At 49.0% G+C, this 24,021-nt stretch overlaps 1 protein-coding gene across 5 annotated transcripts in view; it reads left to right on the plus strand.

Annotated features, from left to right (window-relative positions):
• TBC1D14 (TBC1 domain family member 14) overlaps nucleotides 1-24,021 on the plus strand; it is a 114,012-nt gene that overhangs the window by 39,547 nt on the left and 50,444 nt on the right. For all 5 annotated transcript variants that reach the window (XR_003309685.1, XM_026455648.2, XM_026455650.2 and 2 more), the window contains exon 3: nucleotides 18,051-18,171. Coding sequence is in view for 4 of the 5 variants with exons in the window: in XM_026455648.2 (XP_026311433.1) it covers nucleotides 18,051-18,171 (121 nt within the window). In the remaining variant the exon portion in view is untranslated. The remainder of the gene's footprint in view (nucleotides 1-18,050; nucleotides 18,172-24,021) is intronic.

Below are 24,021 nucleotides of genomic sequence, written 5' to 3' on the forward strand. Positions count from 1 at the left end.
GTTAGTCTTGGTCTTTTTCATTTCCATATAGATTTTAGAATCAGTTTGGCAGACTGTACAAAGAAGGGTTTGGTTTGAGATTGCATTGAATTTGTAGATGAATGTTTATTACATGAAGACTTCTAATTCTTGGCCAGGCACGGTGGCTCACGCCTATAATCCCAGCACTTTGGGAAGCCGAGGCGGGCGTATCACCTGAGGTCAGGAGTTGGAGACCAGCCTGGCCAACGTGGCAAAACTTCATCTCTATTAAAAATACAAAAATTAGCTGGGTATGGTAGCAAGCGCCTATAATCCCAGCTACTTGGGAGGCTGAGGCAGGAGAATTCACTTGAACCCATGAGGCAGAGCTTGCAGTGAGCTGAGATCATGCTACTGCACTCCACCCTGGGTGACAGAGCAAGTCTCAAACAAACAAACAAACAAAATTTGAATTCTTGATTATGGTATGTTCTTCCATGTAGGTTTTCTTTCATTTCTCCACATTTCATAGTTTTTTCTTTTTTTTAATGTAAAGGTCTTATGTTTCTTTCATTAAATTTATTCCTATATACTGTTATTTCGGGATGGTTTTACGAAATGTAGATTTGACTGGTTGGGTAGTGTTTGTTGTAAATGCAGTGATTTTTTTATTTTTTATTTTACTTTAAGTTCTAGGACACATGTGCAGAATATGCAGGTTTGTTAACATAGGTATGCATGTGCCGTGGATGTTTGCTGCACGTATCAACCTGTTATCTAGGTTTCAAGCCCCGCATGCATTAGGCATTTGTCCTAATGCTCCCTCTGTCCGTGTTCCCCCCTCAACAGGCCCTGTTGTGTGATGTTCCCCTCCCTGTGTCCATGTGTTTTCGTTGTTCAACTCCCCCTTATGAGTGAGACCATGAGGTGTTTGGTTTTCTGTTCCTGTGATAGTTTGCTGAGAATGATGAATTCCAGCTTCATCCATGTCCCTGCAAAGGACGTGAACTCATTATTTTTTATGGCTAGTGCAGTGAATTTTTGTGTATAGGCCTTGCTAACTTAAGTTACTAATTCTAATAGCTTATCTGTAGTTCATTTGGATCCTCTCTGTAGAAAATCGTCCTGTCTGTGAATGAGTTTCTTTCTTTCAACTCTTACGCCTTTCATTTTGTTTTCTTGTCTTGTTGTATGGCCAGGCTCTCCCATTTAGTGCTGAATTGAAGTGGGGCTGGCAGAAATCCTAGTCTGGGTCTTGGTCTCTGGGAAAGCTATCATTATTTCCTTGTTAAGTGTGATGTTTGCTGTAGGATACCTTTTATCGGATACTGTACTCTTTATTAGATATCTTTATTAGATTAAGGAAGTTTCCTTTTAGTCCTAGTAAAGGTGTTTTAAAAAAATTATGACTGTTGTATTTTATTAAATACTTTTTTCCTGCATCTATTGATAGTTATATGTTTTCTCCTTTACATGGTAAATAACGTGTTTTTCTAATGTAAAATTAACTTTGCATTCTTAGAATAATCCCAACTTGTTCATAATATATTATACTTTGCATTTATCATTGATTTGATTTGCATATTTTGCTTGGGACTTAATAAGGGTATGGGCTATAGTTTTCCTTTTGGTTTTGATATCAAAATTATGCTGGCCTTATAAAATGGGTTGGGAGAGTTCTACTTTCTGTTTTCTCAGACAGTTGCTATACGATTTTTCTCTGGTGATTATGTGAACCTACCAATGTGTTAAAACTCATAGAACTGCCCGGGCACAGTGGCTCATGCCTGTAATCCCAGCACTTTGGGAGGCCGATGCAGGCGGATCAGCTGAGGTCTGGAGTTTGAGACCAGCCTGGCCAACGTGGTGAAACACCCCATCTCTACTAAAAATACAAAATTTAGTGGGGCATAGTGGCAGGCGCCTGTAATCCCAGCTACTCAGGAGGCTGAGGCAGGAGGATCCCTTGAACCCAAGAGATGGAGGTTGCAGTGAGCCGGGATCACACCACTGCACTCTAGCCTGGGTGGCAGAGCAAGACTCCATCTCAAAAAATAAATAAATAAATAAACAACAGCAACAACAACAACAAACCTCATAGAACTGTACACAAAAAAGTCCATTTTATTGTATATGAACTGAAACATAATAATAGCTGGGTGTGGTGGCCTGCAATCCCAGCTATTCCGGAGGCTGATGGGGGAGGATTTTTTGAGCCCAGGAGTTGGAGTCCAGCCTGGGCAATGTAGTGAGACTTCATTTTCATTAACAACAACAACAACAAAATTGAAAAGATAATAAAACACTTTCACAAGAGAATTTTAAAAAATGTGTTCGTGTACTCACTCACACCCCCTCCCTCACAGACTTTATGTCAGATGATCCTCAGAGGGGCGTCAGAAAGACCTTGTTGAATAAGTCTGTTTCTTAGTAAATGATGCCAATAAATATATTTGTTGAATGATCTAATACATTTCCCCAGGGGGTGGAATAGCGGAGAGAAGGCTAGTGAAAGGTCTGTTCTCTGAGTGTGTGTATTTCTTCCTTAATGTTTGGAAGACTTCACCAGTAAGGCCATCTGGGACCTGGAGTTTTCTTTCTTTTTTTTTTTGTTTTGAGACGGAGTCTCGCTCTGTCGCCCAGGCTGGAGTGCAGTGACGTGATCTCGGCTAACTGCAAGCTCCGCCTCCCGGGTTCATGCCATTCTCCTGCGTCAGCCTCCCAAGTAGCTGGGACTACAGGTGCCCGCCACCGTGCCTGGCTAATTTTTTTGTGTCTTTTTTACGTAGAGACAGGGTTTCACTGTGTTAACCAGGCTCGTCTCGATCTCCTGACCTTATGATCCGCCCTCCTTGGCCTCCCAAAGTGCTGGGATTACAGGTGTGAGCCACTGTGCCTGGCCACCAACCTGGAGTTTTCTTTGTGAGTTTCTAAATTATTGACTTAATTTTGTTGTTGTTGTTGTTGAGGTATAATATATAAAATGTGACTGCTGAGGGTTGAGGAAGAATTTGGAGAGGCATGGGAACACGAGGCTGCAGGGTCTGTATTTGGGAAAGAGACTGGAGATGAGGCAGCAGGGCTGGGAAGGCTTTGGCTGATAGGCTGTCATTGTGGTTATGTCCCTTTGTGGAGTGACTGCTCTGGGCCCCACCCATAGCTGATGTGCTAGACCAGATGTGGTTTGAAACTCCCTGGGTAGTGGGAACTGGTGAGAAGTGTTAAGTAGGACATCAGGAATCGCCTTTCTGAGTGCATGCGGCCATTCAGAACAGTGGTTCTCAGATCCAGGTGTGCATCGGAGCCACTGCAGGGCTGGTTGAACCAGAGATTGCTGGGCCCCACCCGGGGTTTGTGGTTCCGTAGGTCTGGGTGGGGCTCCATAGTTTGTATTTCTAGCCAGTGCCCAGGCGATGCTGCTGCTGGTCCAGATTCCCCACTTGAGGACCACAGGGTTTGATTGTATTCATTAATTGGCCGCCTCCCCGCATTGAATGTTGGCTGCCTGGGGGAGGGATTTTGTCAGTTCCATCCCGTTTGGTCCCCCGGGCCAGGCACAGACTAGGTGCTCAGGACCACTCTCTACCAGGCCAGCTCCTGTACTTGATTGTCCAGAGTTTTTTTAATTGCAAAAGTAATATGTGCTTGTTCAATTTTTTAAAAAACAGTGCAGACATCCGTAAAATAAAAGTAAAATTCCCTTTTCTGCCCCTCACCCTGTGCCTTTCAGCAGACTTCTTTGGTGCCTTTGCAGACATACAAACACACAGACAGGTGTTTTCTTTTTTTTTTTTTTTTTGAGATGGAGTCGCGCTCTGTCGCCCGAGCTGGAGTGCAGTGGCCGGATCTCAGCTCACTGCAAGCTCCGCCTCCTGGGTTTACGCCATTCTACCTCAGCCTCCCGAGTAGCTGGGACTACAGGCGCCAGCCACCTCGCCCGGCTAGCTTTTTGTATTTTTTAGTAGAGACGGGGTTTCACCGTGTTAGCCAGGATGGTCTCGAACTCCTGACCTCGTGATCCGCCCGTCTCGGCCTCCCAAAGTGCTGGGATTACAGGCTTGAGCCACCGCGCCCGGCCGTGTTTTCTTTTTTAAGGGACAATGGAGCTGACTGTTAGAAAGAGGATGGTGGCGGGGGCTTGAGGAGGATGATTCTACAGGGGCTAGTTGTTGATATAACTGAATGGCATTGCTTCCGAGGGGTGCCAACCCATAGTGCATGCTTGTGGTTTAGAATAGATCCGTTTTTTTTTTTTTTCCCCCTTCTTTTTTTTTGAGATGGATTCTCACTCTGTTGCCCAGGCTGGAGTGCAGTGGTGTGATCTTGCCTCACTGCAATCTCTGCCTCCTGGGTGATTCTCCTGCCTCATCCTCCCAAGTAGTTAGGATTACAGGCACCCACCATCACGCCCAGCTAACTTTTTTTTTTTTTTTTGAGACAGAGTCTCACTCTGTTGCCCAGGCTGGAGTCCAGTGGCACAATCTCGGCTCACTGCAACCTCTGCCTTCTGGGTTCAGGCAGTTCTCTGCCGCAGCCTCCCACGTGGTTGGGATTACAGGCTCTCACCACGATGCCCAGCTAATTTTTGTATTTTTAGTAGAGATGGAGTTTCACCATCTTGACCAGGTTGGTTTTGAACTCTTGACCTCAGGTCCACCCACCTTGGCCTCCCAAAGTGCTGGGATTGCAGTTGTGAGCCACCACACCCAGCCATAAGAATAGATCAGTTTGGGGGGACATGAGGTGGTTAGTTAGCTCTGGGTTTTTGTTTTTGTCTTCAACAGCATTTGAAGTGAGTGAGGGGAATCCGGAGCGATGGTTCTAGTGTAGGTATTTGGATGAATTTCACGGCTCTGTGCTTGTGACCCACCGGCAGACCTGGCCGCTGCTTCACAAGGCACAGTGCCTGGCGTACCGCAGATGCTCAGGAAGCGCTGTGTGTTTGGTGCTTTTCCAGGTCCGAGGTCTCGGTGGGTTTTATGCCTGGAAGCTTGCCCTGCCACGGCATGTGGTGCAGAGCCGTGTCCCAGGCCTGAGAACCCCGTCACTCAGGCTTTGCTTCCCAGACTTTGCATGCACTCCTCCCTCCCTGTGACTGGGGAGGCCCGCCCTGTCACCCCCGCCTTTCCGCCGGCCCTCTCAGTCCAATTGCCTTCACTTGCAGACGCGAGGGGTGGGGCTCCAAGTGCACCCATGGTGTTTCCCTGGGACTGTGGCTCTGGCGTACCAGGAATGTGGTGTGGGGAGAGTCCGTGCTTCTGCGGCCAGCCCCTCGGAGCTGCGAGGTCACAGTAGACATGATGGCCCTCTCCCCTGCGCTCCTGTTCATGGACAGGTTTGTGGCTGCTTTCTTGCCTTTCTTGCTGGTGGAACCGGAGACTGAACTGGAAACTGGGTCTTTCCCGTGTGTGTAGCTTTGATAGCATGTGACCCTCGGCCTTGGTTGGGCTGACGTGTTTCTGTGGGTCTCCCCCGGTGTGAAATGCAGGTGATCCTTTCTATCCAGGCAGCATCTCTGAGTGCCGGAGCTCCCTGAGCCAGTGTTTGTGCTCATATGTATCTCATGCCCCCTGCACTCCCTTGACTTGGATATTCTGTTTTTAAGGACTAGCTTTTTTTTTTTGAGACAGAGTCTGGTTCTGTTGCCCAGGCTGGAGTGCAGTGGCACGATCTTGGCTCACTGCAGCCTCCGCCTCCCAGGTTCACGCAGTTCTTCTGCCTCAGCCTCCTGAGTAGCTGGGACTACAAACGTGTGCCACTATGCCCGGCTAATTTTTGTATTTTTTTAGTAGAGATGGGGTTTTGCCACGTTGGCCAGGCTGGTCTTGAACTCCTGGCCTCAAGTGATCCGCCCACCTTGGCCTCCCAGAGTGCTGGGATTACAGGTGTGAGCAGCCGTCCCTGGCCAGGGTTAACTTTTTAGTATCAGATGCTACTTGAGTAGCATTTTCTGAAAGAAGAGTGCCTCCAGGTACTTTCAGTTCTTGGGTACTTTGGATTGTGTGTGGAACTAGGAATTTTGAGCACAGTGATTGATCATGGTAATGGAACCTCAGTTTCTTTCTTCGTGTTTCCTGTGGAGCGATAGGATTTTCTTCCATAGTGTGTCTGCTTAGAAGGAGGTTGCGTAGTTTTTCCTGTCTCTCTGACAGTTGAGACGGCTGGCCCTTTTAAGCTTGCATTTTCAAAGGGGAGTCAGAGGCCCGTGTGAATATGTGTGGCGATGTCAGTTTTTGGGGGGTGGAGATCTGGAAAGTATACCTCGGAAGTGGGATTTCAAGGAAGCATTTAGGTTTTGCCTTCTCTACCCTTGGTGAATAACAGGATTGCTATGTCCCTTCAGGAGGAAGCGTCTTAGCCTCGCCGGGCCTCGGTGTCCTGTCCGAACGGTGGTGGCTGTAATACCTTTCTTGTAGGGTTATGGGAGGAGGATGTAAAACACAGGGAAAGTGCCTGGTGCAGCACTAGGCAGGCACCTGATAGTGCCCTGCCCCAGGTAACTATGATTCAGAAAGTGGTGGCAGAGACGCCCTCCTGGGCCAGGCAGTCTCTATGGGAGCCGAGTGCTGCATGGCTCAGCTGGGTTCCGATTGCTTTGGAATCCGAAGTTGCCAGCAGTTTCGGTTGATGAGACAAAGGAGGGAAAGAGCAAGAAGCCCTGAGTGACTGCTGATGTGCAAACAAGTGTTGAAGTGTACAGCATCTTGAGGGAGGGGGACTTTGGGTTTATTTCTTAAGACTTGAGAGGCTTTGAGAAAGCCCTGATGAGTGTCTGCGGCTTGTGGAACCTGGCCCACCATTGCGTCCTGCCTCTCCTGCTGTCCTCTGCCTTCAGGGACAAGTAGCAGCCTCAGACACGTAAGTCCGAGTCGCAGCTCTGTGTTCCTTAGGTGGACGAGTCTAGGCCCGTCTTCCCAGCCTCCTACCTTCCTCTTGGTTAAGTGCAATAATAATTCTCATGTAATCTTTATAAAAATTAATTGAAAAAAGCTTTCATTCAATAATCTGAGTGTTTTACTCAGTGCCAGGAACTGTCATAGGCACTAGAGACAGAGTGGTAATTAGAAGAGGTGGTACCCACTTCCATGAGCTTTACATTCTGCTGAAGGAGACAGATCATAGCCCCCCGGACTTGTACTTTGTGTTCATAATAAAGTTTTTTTCTTAAAGAGAATCCCCCAAACTGTGTAAGCTTCAAGGCCTTCCAAACCTAGATCCGCCCTTGCGAACAGATGATGGAAGTGCTGAAGTAGCAGGTATGGTGGAGTGTGGCGGAGTGGAGGGGGTTGCACAGGACAGACCACCCCTGGCCAGAGGCTCCTGAGCAGCTCTGGCTCACTGTGGCCAGATCTTCTATTCCAAGAGAAGCTGGAAACCCAGGTTTTTCTGTGATGTTTAAAAATATTGAACAAATCAAACTGTAGAACATGGCGTCGACAGAAAACACAGGCTACCAACATGTCATCGCTGCTGAGGACACCTGCACACGCACCTACACAGACCTGCCATTGAGTGCCTGGAGTGTGTGGAATGACTGATACGCCTGGTCCCCCTTCACTCTCACCTGGCCCTAGGAGGAAGTTGGCATGATCTCTAATTGCAGATGAAAGGAGGCCCAGGGACCAGGGTTGCTTGCCCAGGGCTGCTTCTCTGTGGAAGGGCAGGGCTGGCATAGCCGCTCGTCGGTCTCCCCAAAGCCTCCTGTGCCTCACTGCTTAGCTAATGCAGGTGACACGAGGTTACCTCCCACCTTGTGGCTTTCTAGATGCAGATGGGTGCCTGAGCTGCCTAGACAGGGAAGGAGTGCCGGGTCTGTGGCCGGGCTCAGGTGTGGGGGCCTTCTCACCAGCAGGGCCGCGGTTCCTCACCGCTGCATTTGCTAGAAGCGAACAAAGGTGGCTCCGGGAGTGGGATGGACAGCGAGTAAGCTGCTTCCGGCTACTTGGTTATATTTGCCTTTTTACCATTGATTGGTGTCTCCTCCACCACGCCCCACAGCTTTGCCTTTCTTAGGAAAAGTCTGGGAGTGGAGCAGGAGCATGGTTGCACAGTGCTGGCAGCCACATCGCTTGCTGCGTGTTCCTCTTGAGGGTAGCGCCGGCCAGCCATTCTTCATTTGTACTGGGAGGAAAGTGAAGAAACTTGTGGCCTGCACTGGGAAGGTAGACTCCATGTGTCCACCGGTACTTACCTGGGGAGGCCTGGAACGGCCTGAGTTTGAGTCCCAGGTGGGTGACCTTGAGAACTGACCTAACGTCTAGGCTATTTTCCTTGGAACGCTATCACCAATCTCACGCTCAAGCAGTGGGTGATGTTTAGAGTAAATTCCATGGGAGCAGGTGCTCCATGCCTGGAACAGTGTCTGACTTAGAGTCAACATACATTTGAACAAGTAAATATTTAGGTCAAGAAATACTTGGACAGATGGAGGTGAAACGCCTGGTATGGCGTCTCCTTGCTGTGTAAAGGTCTTTTGTTTCTGTGTTCTGAAGTCATGGGCACGCTTCCTCTCCTTTACACATGCAGGGCTTGCCACTTGCTTTTGCTTACTGTTCTCCTCTGGTATTGCCAGCAGAGGAATTTGGGCTGGTGATTGGGCACTTCTTGCTATATTCCTGGGAAGAGAACACGTCTTTTAGGTTTTATCTTAGAAAGTTAGAGAGAGAAGGCCAAGGCAGGAGGATGGCTTGAGCCCAGGAGTTGGAAACCAGCCTGGGCCACATGGTGAGACTCTGTCTCTACAAAAATTAGCCGAGTATAGTGGGATAAGCCTGTAGTCCCAGCTGCTTGAGAGGCTGAGGTGGGAGGACTACTTGAGCCCAGGAGGTTGAGGCTGCAGTGAGCTGTGTTCACACCACTGCATTCCAGCCTGGGTGACAGAGTGAGACTCTCAAAAAAAAAAAAAAAAAAAAGGGGCGGGGGGTGCTGGCTTTTTTTTATGGGCTGGTTTTATCATCCCCTTGTTGGGATATCCCAACCCTCTTGAGGAGGTTAAGCCCAAACTCAGCCCTTTAGCCTGGGCCAGGCTCACCCTGCTCCCAGGTTCTCAGCTCCCCAGGGATGGCACTGCTTACGGTGCTCTGTGTCCCACTCAGCAGCTGAACACAGAGCCAGGTGTGGGTCAGGGGTGAGTCAAGTCGCTCTCCAGATGACTGCTGCAGGTGGCCAGCCCGCAACACAGACCTGCAGTTATAGCCGGAGTCTGCAGTTGCTTGGCCAGTCACCTTTCCAGCGGCCTTACCTGCTTCATACTGGGGGTTGAGCGAGTTATGGAGCATCCTGACTTCAGTGGGTCTAGGAGTTGGGTGATGGGGTAAGGGTGATACAGGTGATCCCCACCTACACACACACACACACACACACACACACACACACACACAGATATTACTGAGCAATCTTTTTATGCTTTATTTTTTGAGAGAGGGTGTCGCTCTGTCACCCAGGCTGGAGTGCAGGGAGCTCACTCAGCTTGTTGTAGCTTCTAACTCCTGGGCTCAAGCAATCCCCTCACCTCAACCTCCCAAGTAACTGAGACCATAGGTGTGCACCACCACCCCTGGCTAACTTTTTTTTTCACGTTTTGTAGACATGAGATCTTACTATGTTGCCCAGGCTATTCTCAAACTCCTGGCCTCAAGCGATTCACCCACCTTGGCCTCCCAAAGTGCTGGGATTATAGGCATGAGCCACCGGGCCTGGCTTGAAGAGTCTTCTTACTGCCCTTCCCTGGAATGCTCTCACCCTTCAATCTTCTTTCTCTCACCCTCCAAGGCTGGACACTCCTCTTGGTTCTCACGGTGTCCCTACCCGTCTCATTGGCCAGTTTATTGGTCAGCTTCTTGAGGATGGTAGCCTTATTAACTCACCTGTTTGTTTTATAGTCTGGGCCTTGGAGACAATAGGTACTTAAGAGTATGTGTCTCTGAATGGAATATGCAGGGTTCCAGGCCTCGCAGCAGGTGCTGGGTGCTTTCCTGGCTTTCTTTGTATCGTATTTAATCCTGGGAGGTAGAAATGAGGCTCAGAAGCAGTGCCTGCCAAGAGGTAAAGTCGGGGGCAGATACAGCTCTGCCTGCTTCTCTGAAGCCCTTGGTCCCCGCTGGGCCTTCCCCTGGGCTGGTGTGAAGGCTGTGGTCCTCCTCCAGGCTCTCAGCTGGCTGTTGCTGTTTCCGGCAGGGTCTTGGCCTCTGGGAAGCACGTTGTGGGCAGGGGTTCGTGTAGAGCTGCTGAGTGGGAACAAGGGGGCGTCACGGGCTTAGCTCTCCATGCAGCCCCTTCTCTGGGACCATCTCAGGATCCGTTTTTGAGACATAGTAGGCATGGCGATTGTACTTAGGCTGTGGAATAAACATTTTCAAGTCTCCTCCAAAGGCCTTGTTTTTTGGTACCAGCAGCGCATCACTGAGTACTTGCATTTCTTCTTTGGCCTTTTGCTTGCTGTCACTTCCTACCTAATGCAACAGGAGTGGCCCCATCTTGCCAAGTTGTGTTGGTAGGAGTACAGAAAAATCCTGTACTTGGGTGTGATGAGTCTTACTGATTTGAAGGATGAGGTGGGAGTGGTACAAAGCATTTCATTTTCTAATGGCAGAAATACCTAGTTTTGCAGTGGCTTTTAAATTTTTTATGAACTTTTTTTCCATCAGCAATACGTTTGCATGGCTCAGAAATCAAAAAGTACAAGACAGTATATGGGTGAAAAGTTGACTTTCTAACCTGTGCCTTTTCTTTTCTTTTTTTTTTTTTTGAGACAGAGTCTGACTGTTGCCCAGGCTGGAGTGCAATGGTGTGATCTCAGCTCACTGCAACCTCCGCGTCCTGGGCTCAGCGATCTTCCCACCTTAGTCTACCAAGTAGCTGGGACTACAGATGCACATCACCACACCTGGCTATTTTTTTTTTTTGTATTTTTTGTAGAGACAAGGTTTTGCCATGTTGTCCAGGCTGAGCTCAAACTCCTGAGCTCAAGTGATCCGCCCACCTCTGCCTCCCAAAATGCTGGGATAACAGGTGTGAGCCACCATGCCTGGCCTACCCCGTGCCTTTTGCTACCCAATATCCTGCCCCAGAAGCAATGAATATAAGCAGTTTCTGTGTTCTTCCAGAGAGTCTGTGCCTGTACAGGCAAATGCAGATGCAGGTGTTACTTGGCATGCCTTGTATGATTATGTACCCTGCATTTTTCCCTTCAAAAAAATGCCTGTCGGCCTCCTGAAAGCTGCCTGTGAGTGTATCAGGAACTCTTGGATTGTTTCCAGACTTTATCTGACATGAAAAAATACTATATTTTATGTCAGCCAGCATCTTTCAGCATGAGGAGCTGCACCTTTGGCGTGTCCAGTGGCTGCCGTATGGGACAGCACAGGCCCCAACCTGTTGTCAGAAGGTGAGGGGTGTTGGAGCCTCCAGGCAGTTTGCTGTTTTCAGCCCTGCTGCCTCTCTTCAGGTGTTGCCCTTCCAGCCTAATCGGGTGCACTGCACAGGCCTGTGAAAGACCCTGGTAACGGCGTGGAGGAGGCTGAGAGAGGCCAGAATCGGTGCCCATCGCGTACCTGACTACTCTTGTTGGGAAGGGGGCTTCTGAAGGTCCGTTTTGTCCCAGTTAAATGTGTGAGCCGTGGACCTCGCTCCTAATGATCAGGACGCGGTGTCCTGGGGTCTGGCACTCCTGGACCTGGGATCTCTGCCTTCACAGAAAACGGACATGCCATTATTTGTAACATACTTTGTTGGTGTCCCCTGTCTTTTCCTCATTACTTTGCAAGTCATTGGAGAAATGCCTCAGGGAAGCACTGGGCCCTTTTCCCTGTGCAGAAGTGCTTCTGCCTCTCTCTGGCTTACAGGCAGGCCCTTCCCATGGCCGGGTGTGGCCTGATCCCTGACAGCCCCCGGTGTGTCTCCCAGGCTCTCCATATGGCTTTAAAATGACACTGAGCAGCCTGTGTGGACAAATCCTGGTGGGGCCAGCACCTTTCAGGGCACCCTTTGATGGGCACTCCGCATTCTTATCAACTGTGGCCCCCCAAATCTCTCTGTGCCATGGGGGAGCCAAGCTGGCCCCGCTAAGGAGTGGGGAAGAATTTCTCTGCAGTGCCCAGTCCACGAGGAGCTGTGCCTGGTGGCGGGGCTGCGTGTGCATGGCCGAGCTGGACCCCTCATTTAATCCTGAGTCTTTTTCTCAGGGGCACTCGCGGGCAGAGGGAGCAGCCTGTGTGGGAGGCCTGAGGTAGGCAATTGGAGTCACGATGCCATTACCACAAAAACAGGTGCAAGTCCTTGGCGGGATCTGTGGCAGGGCTGGCGTGGTCCACTTGTGCTTACAGAAGATGGCGCTGGTAGAGAGTGTTGCTGGGGTCTAGGGCTTGGTGTGGAACTGTACCTGTGGGGTGCCTGAAGGAGGGGCAAGGCAGGCACAGCTGGAGCGCGACTGGCATCTGTCTGTGGGGTGTGTGCAGCCGATAAAAGGCAGGAGGACAAGGAGGTTGGGCAGTGGGGAGCGCTGGTGTTAACCTGGAAGACTGGAGGGTTTAGAGCACATACAACTCCTGTTTCTGTTGTTCAGTGTCTGAATGAATGCGGCCAAGGGCTGTTGAGGGAGTGTCTTGCTCTGGCCTCCCGACTGCAGAGGCGCATCTGAGCCAAGGCTGATTGATGGGGCTTTTAACACGAGATATCAGCCTTTTAGAAAGAAGAAATGGTTCCCTCATCTTTGCGGACGTTCTCAGGTCTCCTCCCCCACCTGCTGCAGGAGGAGGGATCTGAGTCTGCACCTGGATGAAGGGGCTAGGTAGGAGGTGAGATATGCCAGCACCCAGGTGCTGTGCAGGTACGGACGGTGGCGGGAGCTTGTGTACATGTCGGGGTAGTGTGGGGCAGGACTCATGAACTAGAGTCTGGGGCTGTCAGGGAACCCCGCTGCGACAGCACGGGTGACACCGACCATGTGTGGGTTGGAGGCATCTACAGATACCGATTGTTTACTTGCCGTGCCCTTGGTGGTGGGGTTGCGGCAGCTGCAGGTGGGTCTCACCAGGGTTAATGAGTACTCTGTGTCTGCACGGCAGCTGAGACAGCTTGGAGGCCAGCAGCTGCTTGTCCTTAATGCTGCTAGTAGAGTGAGTGCTTTTGCTCCATAGGACAAAGGAGTTTCTTCTTCCCACTGAAGGGCCCTTTACTGGGGATGCAAAACAAAAGGAGTCCAGCGTTCTCTCGGGCAGGGTTGGCAAATGGCCCTCACCCCCTGCTGGCCGCCGCCCGGCTCCCAGCCCCCTCCAGGGAGGCTGTGGTGGTCTACCACTCCTCACCTGCTCTCTCCCAGACCCCCACCACCCATTACCCCTTCTTTCCAGGGGGACTTCTTCCTGCCGAGAGGTTACCTCTGTTGAGTTCTCAGTCTCGGGCCTTGATTCGTCTGTGTTGCACTCCCCTTACCTGACCCCTGTGCCTTGCATGTCAGTCCTACCTCCTCATCGCCCTACATTTGCCTTCCCTGCACACACACATGATGGCTGCTCCATTTGCCAGCAGACACCTACTGCGTGCTGGGTAGATCCTGGGGATGCAGAGGTGACTCTACCCTGCCCTCCGGGAGACCCCACCGAAGGCAAAGACATGTGGAGAGGAGAGGGGATGGAGTCCATCCCATAAGCACAGAATGAAGGGAATGCCCTGTGCTCTGGAAACAGAAGCAGGGGAGCCCAGGCCCGGGCAGCTGGTCTGGGAGGGCTCTGCAGAATGCCCTGACGGCAAGTGCTAGGACTTCCAATGCTGGGGGCGGGTAGCGGGGGAGATGGGACAGGTGCATTTGAAATAGTGAAAAGAGGAAGCTAGGAGCCAGCAGCCCCTCTGTTCTGTCTCCTGTGAGTGTCAGAGATGGTGGCTATAGCCACTGTGTGCTCAGCATCTGAAGGCCAAGGGGTGGGCTGACTCACTGGGCCACACAGCCCATGAAGCAGCAGCTGAGGGACTGCTGGACTCCGGACCAGCAGCACTAGTGTGGGCTCCCTGTCGGGCAGACAGCATAGATGTTGAAGGGACAGAGCAGACGGGCTCTGCAGTGCCCAGGCTTGCTCCTGGCCGGCTGTGTCCTCTCACTGCACCTGACCTGAGGGCGATGCCCCAGGCTCGCTCCTGCCAGGCTCTGTCCTCTCACTGCACCTGACCTGAGAGCAATGTTTGGTCATATGATGAGCAGGTGCGGGTCCTTGGCTCCCCCTTGGCCTCCCGGGCCCAGCCGCAGCTACGCCAGGGCTCCCGATGCCTCACTCACCAGAAAGGAGGACATCCTTTCAGCCCAGAGCCCAGGCTGCAGCATCTTTTTACTTGTAGTGACTTGTTTTAGGGTTGCATTTCTGCCTCTTAACCCACACACACACACAAAAATGCTTTTTATGAGCTTTTCAAAAGTCATGGCTTATCATGTGATCCTAAGCTCTTATGTTAAAAATAATCATACAACTTTGATGTTTTTTGAGACTGAGTCTCACTCTGTCACCCAGGCTGGAGTGCAGTAGTGTGATCTCAGCTCACTGCAAGCTCTGCCTCCCAGATTCAAGTGATTCTTCGTGCCTTAGCCTCCTGAGTATCTGGAACTACAGGTGCCCGTCACCACACCCGGCTAATTTTTTGTATTTTTAGTAGAGACAAGGTTTCACCGTGTTAGCCAGGATGGTCTCGATCTCCTGACCTCGTGATCCGCCCGCCTCGGCCTCCCAAAGTGCTGGGATTACAGGCATGAGCAACCATGCCCGGACTGTATTTTTAATAGAGATGAGTTTCGCCATGTTGCCCAGGCTGGTCTCAAACTCCTGGCTCAAGCAATCCACCTCCCCAAGTGCTGGGATTATAGGCGTGAGCCACTGTGCCTGGCCACAACTTTGATTTTTGACATTAATTTTTATCTGCAGTACCTTTGTACAGACTAATAACAGTGTTAGCTGAGACCTGAAAAACCATGGTTTCTGTTCCTCTTAGTCGCCCACCTGCCAGCCCCTGTTTCAGTGAATAACGCTCCAGCTTGTGCTCAACCTTCCAGACTGTGAATCTGGGAGCCGCTCACCCAGACTGCTCCTTTCTGCACATCCCCACATCCTGCGGCTTCTGTGCAATTCTCCTGTCCATTCCTTAGACCCTCTGCAGCTCCTGTCCCTCCAGAGTAAAGAGGCCTGTCCCAAATCCTGTTGCCTTCCCCTTCCTGACTGCAGTTTCCCAGAGACAGACAATGCCTCTTCAGCAAAATGTACACCCTTAGTGAACCCAAGTTCTGGATGCCAGGTTCTTAGTATCTTCTACTGCCTGAAGTTTTAACCTGGTTTAATTGTTTAAGTCCTTCACTGATGGCGAAATCTTAGATGGTCAATGGAATGGATCTCAGACAGTTCAAAGTTCATTTTCTTTTTCTTTATTTTTTTGAAACAAGGTCTTGCTCTGTCGCCCAGGCTGGAGTGCAGTGGCGTGATCATAGTGAAAGTCCATTTCTTATAAACAGAAATTGCCTTGAGCTATGAAACTATTTCCGAAATGATTATAACCACCACAGAAAAGGAAGGAAACCGTGAAACTATTTGTTTTCTTTTTTTGAAAGTTTCTGTAACTTTATTTTGATAGAATTTCAAATTTACTAAAAAATTGCAAAAAACCCCCGGAACTCCAATATATTCTTTAGCAGATTTACCGACTATATTTGGCTCTGTTTGTTCTGCTTCTCTTTATATATGATAGTATATATGCATATTTTTTCCTGCGCTATTAGAAGAGTAAGTTTGAGATACCATGTCTGTTTACCCTTAAATATATCAGCATATTTCCTAAGAACAAGGGCATTCCCTTATGTAACCACAGAACAGTTGTCAAAGTGAGGAAACTTAACATTAATCTAATGCTGTTGTCAAATCCACAGTCTGTAATCAGACTTCATCAGTTGTCCCAATAATCTTTTTGTTTGTTTTTTGAGGTAGAGTCTCGCTCTGTCTCCCAGGCTAGAGTGCAGTGGTGCGATCCTGGCTCACTGCAGCCTCCGCCTCCTGGGTTCAAGTGATTCTCCTGCCTCAGCCTCCCAAGTAGCTGGGATTACAGCATGAGTCACCGTGCCTGGCCCTCTCTCGTGTCCTTTTAATCTGAAACAGTTCTTCAGCCTTCCTTTGTTTTCATGATAGTGACATTTTGAGAGCTTACAGGTCCATTATTGTATAGATTGTCTCGGTCTGGGTGTGTCTGCTTTTCTTCATGATTGGATGCAGGTCGTGCATTCTTGGACATTAGCGCCATCGACTTGGTGTGTTGTTCCCTGTGCATCAGATCAGGTGTCCTGTGCCATCTGTCCTGGCTTTTTTTGAAATAGAGACAAATGTCTTGCTCTGTCGCTCAGACTGGTGGTGTAATCATAGCTGACTGTAACCTCGAACTCCTGGGTTCCAGTGATCTGGCCTTAGCCTCCCCAGTAGCTAGGGCTGCTGATACATGCCACCGTACCTGGCTAATTTAAAAAGGTTATTTGTAGAGACAGAGTCTCGCTCCGTTGCCCAGGTGAGTCTCAAACTCTTGGCCTCAAGCCGTCCTCCTGCCTTGGCCTCCCAAAGTGCTGAGATTGTAGGTGTGAGCCACCACTCCTGGCTGGTGGTGTTAGCTTTGGTCACTTGGCTGAGGTGGTGTCCCTCAGGTTTCTCCAGCAAAAGGTTATTTTGCTTCATGTAATGAATAAGGAATTTGTAGGAGACACTTTCAAACTGTGTAAAAATCCATTCCTCATGCAGCTTTCCCCACGGGTGTAAGCATCCGTCGATCATTTCCTAGCTCCATCGGTCTTTCTCTCCTTACTAGGCGGCTTCCCAAGAGCTTTCCTCCTCCTCCATTAATTTCTATGTTTGTTTATTTGTACCTATATGGACTAGTGGATTTCTCTTTTATTCAATGAGTTATAATCCATTGTTCTAATTATTTGGATGATTAAATTGTTCCAGATTGAGCCAGTGGGAGCCTATTCAGGCTGGCTACTGTTTCTTTTAGACATGTCCCAGTATTTCTTTGAGAACTTTCTTTCTAGTCCAGCAAGATGCTGCAGGCTCATCTTGTACTTTCTAGTAACTCCTGGAAGCCATTTGTTTTTAATGAATGCATTGATACAGTGCATTCCAAACAGTTTATTTTGTATGAATACTACCAGTTGGGATTTATTTGTGTTATTTGGAACTTCCTTTCACATGTTCTTTGGAGAGAAGACCTTGTGACCATCTCATGAGTAATTTTCTTTTTATGGTATGTGAATACTCGTTATAAATAGGTAGTACAGATTTACCTTGTACATAATTTAAGCGAGAGGTTACATACTAAAGCAGTTGTTACTCTTAAACAATAATTGTATACTTGAAATTTTAATTTGTGTAACAACCTGATAGAACATGGGGCAGTGTGCCCTTGTTAAACATAGGAAACGGGCTCAGAGAGGTTAATATACTGGTCCAGTGTCATGTGGCTAATGAATGGTTGAGCCAGGGCTTCAATTCAGTTTAGTCTGACTTCAAAGCTTACTTTTTCTGATACCCTTTGTTATAACACATTTTCTTACTCTAAATTACAGAATTAGTTGAATAATGAAAAGGTTTTTTGTTTGTTTTTGAGATGGAGTCTTGCTCTGTCACCCAGGCTGGAGTGCAGTGGTGCGATCTCTGCTCACTGCAAGGTCCGCCTCCCGGGTTCATGTCATTCTCCTGCCTCAGCCTCCCTAGTAGCTGGGACTACAGGCCCCTGCCACCATGCCCGGCTGATTCTTTGTATTTTTAGTAGAAACGGGTTTTCACCATGTTAACCAGGATGGTCTCAATCTTCTGACCTCATGATCCGCCCACCTCGGCCTCCCGAAGTGCTGGGATTACAGGCGTGAGCCACTGCCCCTGGCCAACAAAAAGTTTATTTCTGGCTTAAGGTCTTTCTCTTGCTGCATAATTTAGTGTCTGTATGAAAATAAAGTCTAAAGAATTAAAGTACATGGTTCTCAGAGGAAAGTTGACTTGTTTTTATTGGAGTGGTTCTGCTGTCCTGCTGTTTCTTTAATTACCCAGAAATGCCCTAACCTTGTTATTTTCTTCCTATAGGAATTTGCTTGCTAGAAAACAAAGTGCAAGACCTGACAAACACAGTGACCTGGGATGGAAGTTATTTGGGAAAGCACCACTCCGAGAGAATGCTCAGAAGGATTCAAAGAGAATACAGAAGGTACACAAGATATGAAATCACAGAAATAGGCTGTTGGATGTGTTCAGCATATATTCATGAACCTTGCAAAAATGACCATATTGAGTCTGAAACTGGAAATCGCTTTGTATTACTGCCACGTTCCTCAAATTTAAGTCTGTATTCAGAATGTGGATGAATTTAACCTTCATTTCTTATAGCTTGTAACATGCACATAGGAAAGTCCATGTGACAGAGGTGGGCTCTAGCTGTTTATAACGGTATTTAGACAGAGCTGGGTTCTAGATGTTTATAACCATATTTAATCCATGTTAATAATAGTTGCAAATGTGTTTATCATCAAATTTGTATTGTTTGATATTAAACATTTCTCCCGTGGGTTTCTTGGAGCTCACATCCTTCCTGTGCTGCTCTGGGACAGGAAGGCGAGGGCCGTCATTCCCCGGCTCTGCTGGGACGCTGTTCCCTTGCTCCCTCTGAGTCTGCCTACTTTTGGGGTAAGGATGGGGTTCACAGTCAGGCCAGGCCTGCATGTCCTCACCACTGGGCTGCCTGGCTCCTTACAATGGGAGAGATGCCTCTGCTGGATGCTTGCTTGTGCGCGGACACAGCAAGTCCACGGCCCAGGCAGCCCTGACCGTTGCCGCCTACAGCTTCTCCTAGGCCCTGAGTCTCAGCTGGCTCGGCATCCTAAGAGTCTGCTGTCTGTCCCCAGCGCCGTGACATTGCCCCCAGCACCCTCGCTCCTCCAACCTGAGTTTTATATTCATTGACATTTGCTCGGTAAACACTCCTGAGGCTCCACGAAGCGCCAGGCCTCATGCTTGGCACCGGGGTTGGAAGGGACACAGTACCCATGCCCAACAGCGTCCCTGTGGAAAGATTCCAGGGCAGGTACAGGAGGAGTGGGGTGACAGGGACAATTGAGGTTAAAGGTGTGACAGGAAATTAATTGCTATGGGGATCATGTACTGAGTGATTACTGTATGCTAGTTCTGATTCAGCACTCGTGTTTCTAGTTCCTTTAAAACTCGCAACAACCTGGTGAAGAAGACAGTATTATTAAACTCACTTTACCAAAGAAGCGCTGAGACACAGAGGCTGAGTGACTTGATGTGCAGGGTCACATTGCTAGTAAGTAGCAGAGCTGGAAACCGGCCCCAGGCAGTGGGGTTCCAGGACCCCTTTTGCAGGCAGGGCCAGGCAGGTAGTGGGGACAGCATGAGATAAGGACGATGTGCAGCTGAGCCCAGGAGGCTGACTGCCAGGAGGAGGCTGACTGCCAGGAGGAGGCTGGCCATGGGGCCTGTGTGCTGTGCCCGGTAGCCTGCCTCCAACCCCAAGACTTTGCAGAGCCTCTGAGTGTTTTACTTAGGTAAGGAGTGATGGCATCACCCTGGGTAAGAATATGGCTCTCGGGCCAGCCCAGGCAAGAGAAAGTGGGGTCTGGCCCAGTGCTGTGTTGTGGGGTTACAGAGGATGCCCCTTTAAGTGCTGAATGGATGGGGATTGACTTGCTGGTGACCTGTTAGGTGTGGGGAGCAGTTTGTGGGGGGTGAGGCTCGGGCACAGTGTTGAGGCTCCTGGGCAACAAAGTGGGTTTCCACGTGCCACATTCTTCATGCGCCGGCAAGTTAAATTTGGTTTGAGTGTTGTCTGCCATTCTCTGCTTATTGATTATTACATTTTGAATTTGAATCACTTATTGTGTAGGCTTATTAAAATAGCATACAATTAAAGTATGATGAGTTTGTATGCAAAGCTCAGCTATAAATTTCTTAGGAAATTAAATAGCCAAGCTGTTACAAAGTTTTTAAATAAATCACTTTAAAAAAGCAACAGTTACATTAAAAAGAAATAGATCTTCCCATGGCACTTAATATCACTTACATCATGTTTGAACTTCTTTGTCTCTCTAAGACCCAGTTTTTTTTTTTTTTTTTTTTTTTTTTGAGATGGATTCTTGCTCTGTCGCCCAGGCTGGAGTGCAGTGGTGCTATCTTGGCTAACTGCAAGCTCCGCCTCCCGGGTTCACACCATTCTCCTGCCTCAGCCTCCTGAGTAGCTGGGACTACAGGTGCCCGCCACTGCACCCGGCTAATTTTTTGTATTTTTAGTAGAGACGGGGTTTCACCATGTTACCCAGGATGCTTGATCTCCTGACCTTGTGATCCACCCGCCTCGGCCTCCCAAAGTGCTGGGATTACAGGCGTGAGCCACTGTGCCTGGCTTGACCCTGTTTTTTTTTTTTAAGGAGAGCATGGATTATGTTCTTGACCTTAGAGGATTTTTTTTTCTGTGAACTGAAATGACTAGGCCAGCTCATTATGTGGTAACACAATACTGCCAAGAGGAGGACCATCTGCTTCCATCATCAATAATGAAGAATGTAACTTACCTGCGTGAGTCACTCAATCCTGCCGGGGACCTGCTGGCTTGTCTCTGGCCCTCTCATCACTCATCTCCCAACCCATGGGACGTGGGGAAGCCTGGGAGGGGCTCAGGGTCAGGGACTCAGCACTGTGGGGAGGCCTCTGGGCTGCAGGCTGGGACTGGCTGCTGTCATAGGCGTCGGCTCACACAGCCTGCACTGGAGAGAGGCAGGCGCTGGGGCCGTGACAGCCTAGACTTGTGATTCAGGATGGTGACAATAACTCGTTAGAACCGAAGCCTAGAGAAGGTGTTGAGGAAATTCCTTTTCCTTCTCTGGAATTTTTCTTATTACTTGAGAGAGCAGCATCATGTGGTGACATAAGAACATGGACTTGGGAGTTAGACTGCCTAGGTTTGTATCCCAGCTGTGCTACGGTTTGGTTGTATGACTTTGGGCAAGTTATTTAACCTTTCTGAGCCTCATTTTCCTCATCTCTACAGTATGGAGAACAGTAGCACCTGCCTCCAAGGTGGTGAGGATTAAATGGGTGAATACACACATGCACTCAGAATAGTAGTGAATGTAGAAAGTGCTGTGAAAGTGTTTGTTGTTACTGTTGTTTCTTTCTTATGACAAGTCAACCTTGAACAACAGGAAATGAAACGACGGAACACAGTGCGAGAGAATGAGCCTCAGCTCTTCAGTGCGTTCTTCATCTGCTTGGCCAAGAAGTACTGAGCCATGTTGAGGCCAGATCTTGTGCTGGGCACTGGGTGCCCAAGAGCAGTTGGGTTGACCTGCCTCAAGGAGTCTGTGGCTGAGCTGGGGTCAGGTGTACACACTGGCCAGGAGCTCTGGACCCTCCTCAAGGAGCCTGTGGCTGAGCTGGGGTCAGGTGTGCACACTGGCCAGGAGCTTTGGACCTGCCTCAAGGAACCAGTGGCTGAGCTGGGGTCAGGTGTGCACACTGGCCAGGAGCTTTGGACCCTCCTCAAGGAGCCTGTGGCTGAGCTGGGGTCAGGTGTGCACACTCACCAGGAGCTTTGGACCTGCCTCAAGGAGCCTGTGGCTGAGCTGGGGTCAGGTGTGCACACTGGCCAGGAGCTTCGGACTTGCAGGCTTGGGTTTGGTTTCTGGCTTCACCACTTTTTGTCTCTATTGAGCCAATGACTACGTATCAGTTTCCTCATCTGCTAAACGGGCATTATGATATCTACTTGCTTAATTGTTCTAAACTAAGGGATAACGTGCATGTGGTATATTTTTGCCCAGGGTTGAACATAGTGAGTCCCCCAGCGTTATTAGTCAAGGAATGGATGTCTTGACTTTTAATCAATAGGTCCAATTTGTGGTGTCGGTCCCATATGTGGTTTGCCCAGGACATTTGCCCAGTACATCGGATTTTATTCTAACTGGGCTGCATTCTCTTGGCCTAGGCTTTATATATTACTATTTTGGGGAAATACTGAAATGTTAACTTTTAGTTATCTTTTCAAATTTCATAAAAATTTTGAAAATTAGGCCGGGTGTGGTGGCTCAAGCCTGTAATCCCAGCACTTTGGGAGGCCAAGACGGGTGGATCACGAGGTCAGGAGATTGAGACCATCCTGGCTAACATGGTGAAACCCCGTCTCTACTAAAAAATACAAAAAACTAGCCGGGCGAGGTGGCGGGCGCCTGTAGTCCCAGCTACTCGGGAGGCTGAGGCAGGAGAATGGCGTAAACCCGGAAGGCGGAGCTGAGATCCGGCCACTGCACTCCAGCCTGGGCGAGATCCGGCTGAGCTGAGATCCGGCCACTGAGATTGCAGTGAGCTGAGATCCGGCCACTGCACTCCAGCCTGGGCGACAGAGCGAGACTCCGTCTCAAAACAAAACAAAAAATTTTGAAAATTAAGTCATATTTTTTGTTAACCTCAGTGGTAGTTTGAGAGAGATTTTCTTACTAGGGGAAACAAAAATGACCACAGGTAGGAGAATAACAATACAACAGTGGCTGTCAAGGTGCGGTCCGCAGAGTAGTCACATCAGCATCACCCAGGCATTTGCTAGAAATACACGTTCTCGGGCCTTAGTCCAGACACATCAAAATAAGTTCTGGGGCTGGGGCCCAACAAGTTTTAACATAAGCTGCAGGTCATTCTAATGCATGCTAGAACTTAAGAACTATTGGTATGCAGAGAGAGAATGTCAGCTATTGGAAGGAAATAGCCATCTTTGCCACAGCCGGTTAAATAAAGGGCCCAAAGCACACCAGCCAGGCAAATTCCAGTAACTGCTGGTGAATCAGAGAAGTTCTTGTGGATAAAGATGGGAGCATGTATTTGGAGAGAGTTGCCTTCAGGCCTCTGGTCGCTGGCTTTGTATGGGCTGGGCTCTGGCCAGGTCAGCATGGATGGTGATACTGCCTCGGAAGTGCAGTCCTTTGTCTTGTGAATAAAGGGGAACCTGCTTTCTTGGATTCCATGGCCCTTTTGTTTGTTTCACATATTTGAGCCTCTGCGTAGATCCATCCTGAGATTACAATAAAGGGCAAGACTTCTGTGGCTCTTGTCTTCGTTGGAATTTACCATGGGTCAAAGAAAAGACACATTTAAACGAATAACTCTACACATAATTACAGTTGTGACGAATGTTGTGAAGAATTGCCGTGATAAGCAGTTCTTATCACTGAAGTCACCTGTTTCAAGTGACTGCCATCTGCCAGCTGCCAGATGCAGGCGTCTGTTCTCAGCCCTCGTCTTCCTTGGCCCTCTGCAGCATTACCTCAGCTCCTTGAGTGACTTTCTTGCCTTGGCTTCCAGGCAGCCCATTCACCCACCTTTTTGGTTTCCTTTGCTAGGTCCCTCATTTTCCCCATCCTCTAAATGTTAGAGTGCCTGGAAGGCCCTTCCCTGTCCACCGTCGCCCTCTAGGGCAAGCTTGTCCAACCCGCCTTATTTTGTTGTCGCTCTGCTTTGTTGAGGCTTTTAGCAGCCTGAAGCCTTGTTTTTGGTTTCTGTCTCTAGAAGCAGAAAAGAGGGATGAGGAAGGGGCTTTGCTGGCCCAACCAGAAACAGAAACTAAGAACCCATGACTGTATTCTCTCCCTTGGACACCCCTGGGGCATCTCAACTAGATTCGAAGCTTCAGAGGTCAGGCTGTCACCCTGTTTCCAGTGGGGACGTACCTCCTGCCAAAAATTAGCCAGGTATGGTGGCACGTGCCTGTAGTCCGAGCTACTCACGAGGCTGAGATGGGAAGATCGTTTGAGCCCGGAAGGCAGATGTTGCAGTGAGCTGCCCAAAATTGACCATTTAAAAAGTAAAAGTGATGCTTTGTAATTTGAGCAGGTGTCAGAGGCTCAGGGCTGAAAACGTGGGGATGCTTTAGAACAGACTCGGTAACTCTTTCTGACATAACACCGTGTAAACAGGCTGTAGGAATTGACGTCATTGTTAGAAATGAGGTTGAGCAGAAAGTTAACGTCCTGGTTGGACTCTGAGGGTGCTGCTGATT

This window comes from Piliocolobus tephrosceles, chromosome 3 (genome assembly GCF_002776525.5).
Source record: "Piliocolobus tephrosceles isolate RC106 chromosome 3, ASM277652v3, whole genome shotgun sequence".
Lineage (NCBI taxonomy): Eukaryota > Metazoa > Chordata > Mammalia > Primates > Cercopithecidae > Piliocolobus > Piliocolobus tephrosceles.